The following is an 11,297-nucleotide window of genomic DNA, read 5'->3' as shown; positions in this document are numbered from 1 at the left end:
TAAATAAGGCGCAGCGAGAAATGAATTAACAAACGGGGAATTTGGTCCACGTAGGGGAGGCCCCCAAATGAGGTGTAACAAAAACAATGGCGAATTGAAAAATATATGCAAGATGGTTGCAATGTAGTTGCAATGTAGTTGAAAGGTGGAAGAACGGGAAAAAAGAAAAAAAAAAAAAAAAAAAGAATAATGCTGGTGTGTATAGTACAAAAAAAAAAGGGAAAAAAATTCAAACATAGTGGACGCGGTGGCATCACTTGGGCGCTGCTTTGCCGCTTGTCCTCCGCTGGCCCCCTACATGTGTGCCTTCTCTGCAACGGTCTCCTCGTCCTCGTCGTCATACTTGTACTCGTTCTCAATGATCTCGTTCATCTTCTTGTACTCCTTACCATAGGTAAAATGCAGCAGGCTATAAAAAACGAAGGAGAGCAGCCAGGGGATCAGGGTCAAGTAGAGCAGCGTTTTGGAAAGGGCTTCCGCATTGTTCCTTCGCAATTCCTCTGGCATGTCTGCAATCAGTAAATTGTTGTTCTGGTAATTAAAGACCTTTTCAGCCAGATAACCGAAAAGAGGGGCTCCAATGAGCGAAGCTCCCACTCCCTCTATAGCTATCGTTAGGGAAAAGACGGTGCCTCTATAATCTGGCCTAATGATATCCGATACAATTGGCCTGTTTACTGCAACACCCGCAATGGAAGATAATCCCAAGAAAAAACAAGAAAGGGCAAACAATTCGAAACTTTCCTTTCTTTGTGGAATTACCATATATGTTAAAATGACAAGAGGTACTCTCCCAAACATAGCTAGCTGACCAAGGAATGGTCTTCCATGCTTGTTTGATATGTCATGCATGATGTCTCCAAAGTGGCCACCTATAACTCCACCTAATGCAGAACCGATAAGTAAAAACCCGGTTATTATAGCTGCTTGTAAATCACGTAATCCGCAATATTGAAAAAACATAGTGTTGAAACTTAGAGCTAGCCAAGGAATAGTTCCTGTGAATCCCTCCAACAAAATGATAATGATACTTTTTTTCGACAAGCTGTCTCGAAGTAACTCTACAATGTTCTGGTATAACAAGTATGACTGGGTGTATTGTGTCACTATTCTAACATTGTTGGATCCTTCATCTATGCCGTCCCCATCTAGGTATTCCATCTTCTTCTTTTTTCGAACCTGTCTTGGAGCGTCGTCTACAAAGAGGGCCACTATGATACTCAGCAAAATGCTTAACACTCCTACAATCATGAAACACAATCTCCATCCTCTAATACCTCCAAAGTATTTTAACGCCACTGTCGTCGTTACCACCCCTCCGATTAATCTGCCAACACTGGAAGACAACTGCACCAATCCGAATGATAACCCAAGCGATTCATTCTTCGCTGCATCTGCAAGTATACTCTGTGAGATGGGACCTATACTACCTAAGGCCAACCCATTTATTGCTCTAAAAAATATAATGTGTGCGAAGTCATTTATGTTGGCTAGCAATATCGTTGCGAGTCCCCAGAGGGCTGTACCAAACACGAGCATCCACTTTCGTGAATACTTATCGGAGAGGAATCCCCAGATGGGGCTGAATAGACTTAACATTAATGTTTGCGCCAGGGTGATATACCCTAATAAGGAAGGATGTAAATTCAAGTCTGCTTCCAAAGCTCTGAAACTTGCGGGTAGTAACTGGTCATCACATCCATCCAACCCTGCGGCTACGTTAACCACAGCTAGCGATTTGTGGAAAGCCATTCCGTGCTTTCCATCTTTCTTTTGACTTGACTTTGACTTCTTGGGATCATCGCTGAAAACGCTGTCGAAGCGATATGTGTCTACGAGCTTCTCCGTTTCATCCACCAGGATGCTGCCGATCGGTTCCGCCATTTTTCTGTGCTCCATGTAGGTGTGTTTAGTCATTATTCTCTTCCTTACTTTGGGGGGGCGTGGCGGCTTCGCGGCGGATTGGAGGCGCGAGGGCTACGAGTGTTTATGTACGTTTATATATACATGTGCACATATACGCTTATAACGCTTATACTCTTGTAGGCTTCATGTATATATGGGTACATATCCGTGTGCGTGCCTTTTCCCCCTTTTCTGCACCCGTCGAATACGCAGGCTGAACCCAGGTACACAAAAAAAAAAAAAAAAAAAGAACAACAAAAAAAAAACAGAAACAGCCGGAGCAGGTTTCCTTCTGAGGAACGTGTCTACTTAACACCTGTCCGAGCTACGGTTCGCTTTTCATCATGGGGAGGGGAAAAAGAGAAAAGTGCGCCTCAAGCCGGTGTTTTATATCACAGGAATGGGCGGCATAAACGTGCAAACATCTACGAAGAGTAAAAATTAACCAAAAATGAAAAGAGTAAAACCGGGAAAAAAACAAAACGCAAAATTGTTCACATGGAAAGGCCGCTTGTTTACGCGGTCTCCGTGGGGCAATTTTGGGAAAAATTTAGCAAAGTCTTCTCTTCTCCGTAATGGCAACTACGGACAAAACGGAGAAAAAAAAAAAAAAAAAAAAAAAAAAAAAAAACTGACTTGTTCAGGCAATTTGTTGGCTACATAAGCGTTACGTTATTTTTAATTACCATATGACTTACTATTTAATTATGAAATAAAAAAAAGGGATAAACTGGGAGGGGGGGAGTGAATAATGCCTGCATTTCGAACACTCCAGATGGGGTTGTAGACATTTAATTTGTGCAAATCATTAAATGCTGATTGTAGAGAGTGAGCGTGGGGCAGGCGTCTTACTCGCAAATGTTTCGCTATCACATTTTGCATGAACAGTGTGTGGTTTAAAACAAATAAAAGGGGGTATTAAGCATCGAATTAGAGGAAAAAACGTACATGCGTAAAGACGAAAGGAAAGCGTTGCAAGAAGGGAAAATCGACGCAGGAACGGCAAAATCTTAAAACGGGGGAAGAAATCGTAAGAGGGAAAACACAAACCTGAAAAGTTGAGGTCACAAAAATGGACGGGAGCAAATAAATTGAGGGAAAACACAAATCACGAGTATTTAAATGCCTGTCCTCCTTTTGTGTTCCTCTGGAGTTGCATTATCAGTTGAACTTTTTCCAGAAACATAACTCGTGCGTAAAAGGGGAAAGGGGCGGGGATTTATACCATACAGTTGCTCATGTGTACAACATTATGCATGAAGGGGTACGTCTGCACGCAGGCACATATGTGGTTATGTCAGTATGTATAAGTATGTGTTCATGTATACATGTGCGCAGTAGCGGAGAAATGCATTCACTGAGTGTTTTTTTTTTTTTTTTTTTTTTTTTTTGTTCGATAAGCCCCAGTTGTGTTTTCACTTAAAAATTGCAAATAGTGATATAATGCCAATATTTACCTTTTTACAACGTTTTTTTTTTTTTTTTCCCCCTTTTTTGTGGGGTTGGGCGAAAAAAACAAAAAAAAAGTCTGCAACATCACAATTTCGGTAAAAGGTACGTATATCATTTATTACCTCATCGCAAGTCAAAAGTGTACCTTCTGAAAAAACTGCAGTTGAGTTTATGTACACATGTGTGAGTGTACACATGCGCACGAACATGCGACATGTACATTTTTTTTTTTTTTTTTTTTTTTTTTTTTTTTCCTCAAAATTAACACACAGCTATGTATGATTTTTTTTTTTTTTTTTAATTCATATTTGTTCTTTTTTTAACACAAAAGAGTAGAATATATTACCCAAAAAAATGAAACACAAGGTTTAAATTTACCCATCTGTACGGTTAGCAGTTGGAGGTATTCACAATTTCACACTTGGAAATTTTTCCAATGTTGTTTTCGGCTCCTATATTACAAGGCGAAATTACCCAAAAGCGTAGCAGTGGGAATAGCTAGCTGGTTAAAAGAGCTATTTTTACCTGACCTGTTCATAAAAAAAAAAAAAAAAAAAAAAAAAAAAATTAAAATGCAAGAACAGGGGGTGGGGTGAATGTGTAAGATTATGTCACAATTTGTTTCCTTATTTTATTTATTTATTTTTTCCTCAATTCTGGAAATTCGCCGCTTTACACATTTGAAAAAACGGGAACAGATTGAAGCGACACTTGTACGTACGCAAATATACACACCTGTTGTGTGATTCACATTTTGAAGGTTTCCCTGGGGCTGAAAACATTGGGCTATTTCACCATTAAAGCAATACAAGGTGTGAGCGGCCAATGGTATACTTCTTCTAATGAGGGCGGGAGAGACACAACGGCTATGTAGAACAGTTTGAACACTTTTTTTGCGAAAAACAAATCATTGCTCACCGTTTTGCATAATGTTAGCGGAGAATGCCTTCATCTTGTTCATGATGTTTAAGTAGCCATTTATTCTGCTCATGGTGAGAAATTCCGAGATGCCGGTCAACGTAATGAAGTTTGGGTTTACGCGTACTATTTGCTCAGGCGTGTAACCACTCAGGCCGTCCACTAAGATGTACACAATTCCTTTGGTCAGCAGTCCGTCTGTAGGGCGGCAAAGTGGGCAAAAATTGAAGCAATGTGTATGTGCTCGTGGGGGGGGGGGAGGCAGGGTAAAAATGCAACACGCACGACACAGCAGAGTACAGCACTGTGCAGTCATCCTCCGCGCGCAACTGCGTCTTACCTGAATCCCCTAACCATGTAATGATCTTCTCCCCCTCACGGTCCTCTACCGTGGGGTGAATGTACACAGTTGACTGGCACCCCTGCAACAGGGAGAGGGTGCGAGTTGGTGAGTGCGCGAATAGGGATGTACATTTGTGTGTGGGTATACACAAATATTAGCAACGCGTTGCTGCGTATTTTGGCTGTCTTACCAACACTTGGTTTTGTCTGTTTTTTAATTCTTCAGGCATGGGAGGGCACTTCTTCCCCAGCAGTATTACTTCTTGGCTTCTAAAAAAAAATATATATATATAAATACATTTTTTTTTTTTGTTAAGGTGAAAAATGGTTGCGGTTTGGGGTGCTACTAATAGAGCAGTGAACGTACACACAACGTGTACGTGCGTATTCGTGTGAAAGTGCAGCTTGTAGGGTTGAATAAACCGCCAAGCACACCTGTAAAGTAATTCCGTGGCATATGCATGCACATATATATATATGCACATGTGCGCGTCCACAAGTGGCATTGTCCTCTTTCGCTCCTTTTTCTCACTTGCGATAGGGGTCATTCGGAAGCGCTTGAAAGAACTCCACGGTTTTTCTCAGCTTTGGCGTTAGGTGGTACTGCTCAATGTTTGAATTTCCCAGGGGCTGGCCTCCAGACATATGTTCAAGTATGTCCCCCAGGTAGCTGTTCCTCCACTTGGTATTTCTTAGCTCGCAATTTTTTAAGTAAAGCAACGAATGACATTTAACTCTCTTTATTTTTTTTTCACCAAAGGGGCTTACACTTTTTATAATTTTCAACTCGCTTTTTTTTTGGCTGTGATGTTTTCCACGTCTCATGGAGCTAACCATAAATGAGTAGAAGACAATGATTTGTAGGTATAGGAAGCAGATTTTTTTTATTTCCCTTTTCTTCATTTTTTTTTTTGAATGGCGTACGGTTGGTGGGTACATATTGAGGGGTGGTGGTAGGGATGCCACTGGTGACGCAACGCAAATGGATTAAACACACATTACGTTGTAGAACTCATTTTTCTAAAAAGTATAATTCGTCAGAAGGATAAAGTGGAGGGGGCATTCAAGAGGATTTGAAGTGAACACCATTTGTGCAGTTTAAGATGATGGGCAGTGGCAATGGCAGGGCAAGCTCTGCGCGGAAATGGGGCAAATGTGGAATACACATATACACGCACGTGTAAGCATTTGCTTTTGTGCGAATGTGCACGTTCTATCCCCCCGTGTGTACGGACAGGTCAAAACAGCGAGCCGTCAACTCAGAACAGTTGTGCAGGCGCTTCATAAACACACAGGGAAGGGTCAAAAGAAAGAAGAAAAGTACCCCCCTTAACGCCTACATGGTCTCTACGCTTGCGCGGAACTCTATAAAAGGACGTACCACAACATGTGGGGCAAGCGTGCAAGGGCGTACATTCAAGCAGTACACATATAATACATTCGTGCAACTCTCCCTTTGTTGAGATTAAAGATGGGAGAACAAAAAAAAAAAAAAAAAACAAAAAGGGTTTGCTAACACAGCTGCATGTGAAAGTAACGCAAATTTATTCTACCACCCTTTTTGGTTCCTCATGTTTGGCCAGGTTATTTATTATGCTCTGCGGGAGGAAAAAAAAAAAAAAAAAAAAAAAAACGCACCGAGGAGAATGATCTCAAAGGGGAACAATGCACAGTAGATGGAAAAAAAAAAAAAAAAAAGAAATGCTAAATGGCCTAGGGGAGCAAAATATAAGGTACAGATGTTTCATTTGAAGCGTTATTAAGTGTACTATGCCTTCTCCCCAAATTCGGTCATTTTTAAAAGTTCCTTTTTTTTTGTTTTCGTTTTTTTGTCATTTTAAGAAGCAAAGGGGTTGGGGGTACGCGAGGCGGTTATGTGTCATCTGAGCGTTTTTTTTTTTTTTTTTTTGAAGAAATATAGGGTACGCGGCATGGGGGAACCTCTCTGGTTCCATTAGCGGTTTTCTACACATGGTGCGTAATTTTTTTTTTGCGAACCCCGTGTGCTTCGTTTGATGCAGGAAGGCCCCCCCTTTTCGTGTCTGCATTTTTCTGATGCCATGTAGGGAAAACGGCGAATCGGGAGGAATTGCAGACGGGGGTATATGCGACGTGAGGTGGTCTATGGGTCTATAAGATCTGCCGCACAGTTTACCCTTCTAACAGTTTTTATAAACCACTGCCTACCCGTTATTATTATTATTATTATTATCCCTTCCCCTTATAAGGATGGGAGTGAAGGGGCTGTGGTCGATCGTAGCCCCTGTTGGGGCGCGGGTGAACCCTGAAATATTCACAGGGAAGCGAATCGCCATCGATGTTAGCATCTGGTTGTACGAGCTGACTTATGCAAACAACCTCAAGGTGCTACGAAATGGAGCCTTTGACAACATGAGCGTCTTTAACGACCTGTGGATGGATTTCTCTGACCATATGAACACAGACATGAGGACAGAAAACATAAAGAAGGTCCACTTGTACTTTTTCTTCCTCCGCATATGCAAACTACTCTATTATAACATAAGGCCCATTTTCATATTTGACGGAACCCCCCCAGAACTCAAGAGGAAAACTATCTTCCAGAGAAATATGAGGAAGAGAAATCATGAAGAGAAGTTTCAAAAGACTGCCGAAAAACTTATTTACAATTATTACCAGAGGTCCCTATTAAAATCGCTGAAAGGTAATAAAAGGAGTAGCTCGAAAAAGAAGAATCAAAATGAAGAAGAGGTTATCTCGCAAGGACCGTCATCCACATCTGTTGGATTACACCCCATAGTGGAAGGAAAACCTCCTTACTCTGCACCTCCCATTCTTACTTCACCGAAACACACTTCTAAGCTGATCGAACTATATGGTAGCATTAAAGAAAATGATGCCTCACTTGGCAGCATGGTAGAGCATATAGGAAACGTGCCTGTTAGTGTCAAGGACGTTTTGAACATATGTAATGATGAAGATTTGAAGAAGATACAGAACAAGGTTCTTATGATTAGCGATTTGGAAGTGCAAGCTGGGGGGGTTACTGCGCACGTGAGTGGAGAAATGAACGCGATGGAGCTGGTAAGCGGTCTAAAGGAGATTGGTGATAGGAACAACGGGGTGTACAGTTCTGTAGAGGGGGGAAGGATCAACCACGAAAATAAATATGCGGCCATCCTGGCAGGAGAAGTCTCAGAACCAAATGAACCCCCAAATCACATCGATAATGAAATTGACGAAGAAATTGTGAGGAAGAAACACATGGCCAGGAAAAAGTACTATGAGAGCATTCCAAAAAACTTCAAGGGATTCTTGTGCATGCGTCGACCGGTCGACATTATTGACATAAACAACTACAGTACGGACATTTTGGAGTTCACGCGCAAGTTGGGGGAGACCCAGTCCCCGTCCAGGGGGATCCAGGCGGTTGGTCTAGATGAAGCGGTCGAACGGGGCATAACCGTGAAGGACCACACAGAGGGGGATAGCCGCCACAACGAGGGGGAGGCAGACACGCCGCTACATATCGGACATAGCGAGCAGGATAGCGTGGAGAAGAAGGGAACACCAGACAATGCATATATTCTCCCCGGCGATGGAGACATGGTCGAAGAAAAGGAAGAGATCAACGTTCTTGAGTTGCCTTCCACCCTTAACCGGGATGAACTGTTCCGCGAAGGGAAAGACGAATACAAAGTGTACTACGTAAATAATGAGGAAATAAAAATTCCCCTGTTCAAGGAATTAAACAAGGACGTGTTTGAAAAACTACCCATCAAATTACAGTACCAAATTCTGCAAGACATAAAGGAGGAGTGGTATGTGGACAACAGGGTAAAGGCCATAAAGGCTAAAGACGACATGGATGTATTTTCGCAGGTGCAGTTGGAGACATACGTGAGGATGATTAAAACGGACTTTGAAATTGAGAAACTCAAAATAAAAATGGCAGAAAATATACAAAGCGAGGAGGGAGAACTTATTATTAATAACGAATTGTCCAAACAGTTCGACAGCCTCAGCATCAGGGATTACAACGATGTGAATAAGAAAAAAAAAAAAAAAAAAAAAAAATAATACTCGTGGCATGCCAGTCTTTCGTTAATAAAACAACAGTTAATAAAACAATTAGTAAAAACATATCCTACACATATTCAGGATTGTGAATAAAAAAAAAAAAAAAAAAAAAAAAAAATACATGAATGAAATTCTCAACCAGTGCTATTTTGAGGGGGAAAATGACCAGTACCAGGAGCTGTACATTAAAGGGGAGGAAGACGACGAGAAGGGAGTTGTGATGAATGCCAAGTTTGTGGGAGACAGGCTCTCACAGGGGGAGGAAGAAGGAAGCGTACCCCGCGATCAGCGCACTTCCATAGAGGCCTATGGGCAAGTAGAACTGGCCAGAAGGGATGTAAGTAGGCCTAAACGGGAGAAGCATGGGGAGGATAACGAACCGGAGCACGAAAAACAGGCCCTCATCAAAATGGAGCAGGAATTTAAGGAGGACCTGCTGCTGGACGATGAGGACATTTTCGGGGAAGATCTCCTGCGCGCGGACGGGGACGTAAAGGAGGAGCATCCCCCCCAGTTAACCACCACCCCCAAGGGGAAAACAAAAGCTGGGGAGGAAGAAGCAGATGCAGAGGACGGGATTACCCTGTTGAGACAGACTGATATGCACGAAAATAGGGTCTCTGTCCCAAGCCTTCACAGCAGTGAAGATGACTTCGAAAGTTGCAGTGTTGATGAGAAGGGGGAAAGAGAAAAAGACGTGGAAGGGCAAATCACACACAACAAGGGGGTGCAGATCGCACAGACCGTTATTGAACTAAGCAGTAATGAGGAACAGAGCCAGGTGTCAATCAAAATTAATGAGGAAGAAAAGTGTGAGGCATACAAGGATCCACTCATCGGTGGGGAAGAAAGCGCACAGGTTGAGTCCCCTCCCCTACATGATAAGCTACACAGTTTAGCAGATAATTCTTCGAGTGAGGATGATTTAGTGGAAGGGGAAGGTCCTCCTCATGGGGAATCCTCTGCCTATGGAGACCTGTCCTCAGAGATGCCCTTTTCTACCTCTATCGAGTTGGCAGCTGAAATGGAGAACTCGAACGCTGCTCAGCCCATCAGTGGGGATGAACAGAAAGTCTCCGAGGCGCTAAAAAAGATGAAGGACAAGGTAAGGAGGTTTATTAGCAAAGAAAAAATAAATAATATTCTCCTGAACAAGGTGGACCTAGATACGGTCGGGAAGGAAAGTTACTTGGAGAACCTGCTGAGCAATAAGGTGTTGTTGGACGGGTTTGGCGTGGGCGGGGTGGCAGCAGAAGGGCTGGACGGGGAGGTAGGCTGTGAAGCCCACGATGGAGGAATCCTGGTCGACGAATTTGCCGATGGAAAAGGCCCCTCTGATGATAGAGAGCAGCTGCGGGATAGCCGCACGCTGGACGCCTACCTGGACCAAACGAATAAAGAAAACGAGCAGCTGGTGAAGGAGTACAAGAAATTAAAAAAAAACAACATTGAAATAAATGAAGAAATGAATGAAGACATTAAAATTTTGTTAAACATGTTTGGAATTCCTTATGTGCAATCCCCGTGTGAAGCGGAGGCGCAATGTTCCTACCTGAATTGTAAAAATTATTGTGACGCGATCATAAGTGACGACTCCGATGTCCTTGTATTCAATGGAAAAACGGTCATTAAAAATTTTTTCAACCGAAAAAAAACTGTAGAGGTATATGAAAGAAAACTCATAGAAGATAAATTGGGTTTGTACCAAGACGAGTTAATAAACTTGTCGTTGCTGTGTGGATGTGATTATACCATTGGAGTCCACGGAGTAGGAATAGTAAACGCCTTGGAAATTATTAAAGCTTTCCCCACATTTGAGGATTTGAAAAAATTAAAGGAGATCGTATCGAACCCTTTTAGAGACCTCAGCAAGGATGACAAATATTTCCACAACGAGGAAGTCCAGCGTTTTTTAAAAACTCATAAAAATTATAAGTTTAATTGGATCTTCCCCAAAAATTTTCCTGACCGGGAAGTGTACAAGTGCTTCAAGTACCCTAAGGTCTGTACAGACATAGAAAAATTTCAGTGGCATTTTCCAAACCTGAGTCACATTAGCAGGTTTTTACACCAAGAGACCAACATTGCCGAGGACAAAATATATAAAGTCCTGAACCCTATTGTGCAGAAGTACGATGTTAAGGTCAGAAGTTACCAACTCAAGTTAGACCAATTTTTTCCTATCATTGAAAGGAAGAGAAAGACCGTCGACAACCTGATAGACATTATTCGGGACAACCAGAAGGGGAAAAGAGGCAAAGGAGCTAGAAGTAGCAGGGGCAGTGGGGGGGGAAGTACTGGAGCCAGTTCCACACCCAGCAGAGATATCCCTATCACCTCCCTCATTGACTTGAACCCTGCGGGGGTCATTCGTTCCAAGCGCATGACGACAGCACTGGACCACATAAAGGGACGCGGACGCTCCCGAAAAAGGGGCTCCCAAGGGAGCATGCGGAAATGAGTACAAATATGCACACCGTGGTGCGAGACCAAACCCCGTTTGGGGGCTTCCCTTAGCAGGTTTCCCCTTTTTGTCAACTCTGCACGCTCTTCACCCTGTTACGCCTTTTTTTTTTTCGTTTCCCTTTTCTTTTTTTGGTATGTTTTTTTTTTTTTTTTGT

The 11,297-nt window shown here is 42.5% G+C and overlaps 4 protein-coding genes across 4 annotated transcripts; 2 read left to right on the top strand and 2 right to left on the bottom strand.

Moving 5' to 3' along the window:
• Window positions 1–294: 294 nt before the first annotated feature.
• On the bottom strand, window positions 295–1,884 carry AK88_01361 (uncharacterized protein; the record flags this gene model as incomplete). Its single annotated transcript, XM_012478996.1, has 1 exon — window positions 295–1,884. One exon carries the CDS (start codon window positions 1,882–1,884, stop codon window positions 295–297), a length of 1,590 nt encoding a protein of 529 aa, XP_012334419.1.
• Window positions 1,885–4,264: 2,380 nt separating this feature from the next.
• Window positions 4,265–5,520, bottom strand: AK88_01360 (uncharacterized protein; the record flags this gene model as incomplete). Its single annotated transcript, XM_012478995.1, has 4 exons — window positions 4,265–4,473; window positions 4,616–4,697; window positions 4,809–4,887; window positions 5,150–5,520. The coding sequence occupies 4 exons, from the start codon at window positions 5,518–5,520 to the stop codon at window positions 4,265–4,267; spliced, it is 741 nt and encodes a 246-aa protein (XP_012334418.1).
• Window positions 5,521–6,846: 1,326 nt separating this feature from the next.
• Window positions 6,847–8,676, top strand: AK88_01359 (uncharacterized protein; the record flags this gene model as incomplete). The annotated part of the gene is made up of 1 exon (XM_012478994.1): window positions 6,847–8,676. One exon carries the CDS (start codon window positions 6,847–6,849, stop codon window positions 8,674–8,676), a length of 1,830 nt encoding a protein of 609 aa, XP_012334417.1.
• A 121-nt stretch (window positions 8,677–8,797) lies between these two features.
• AK88_01358 (uncharacterized protein) lies at window positions 8,798–11,137 on the top strand (the record flags this gene model as incomplete). Its single annotated transcript, XM_012478993.1, has 1 exon — window positions 8,798–11,137. One exon carries the CDS (start codon window positions 8,798–8,800, stop codon window positions 11,135–11,137), a length of 2,340 nt encoding a protein of 779 aa, XP_012334416.1.
• Window positions 11,138–11,297: the final 160 nt, after the last annotated feature.

This window comes from Plasmodium fragile (genome assembly GCF_000956335.1).
Source record: "Plasmodium fragile strain nilgiri unplaced genomic scaffold supercont1.11, whole genome shotgun sequence".
Lineage (NCBI taxonomy): Eukaryota > Apicomplexa > Aconoidasida > Haemosporida > Plasmodiidae > Plasmodium > Plasmodium fragile.
Note: the sequence above shows the minus strand (reverse complement) of the source record. Positions and strands in the feature narration are given on the sequence as shown.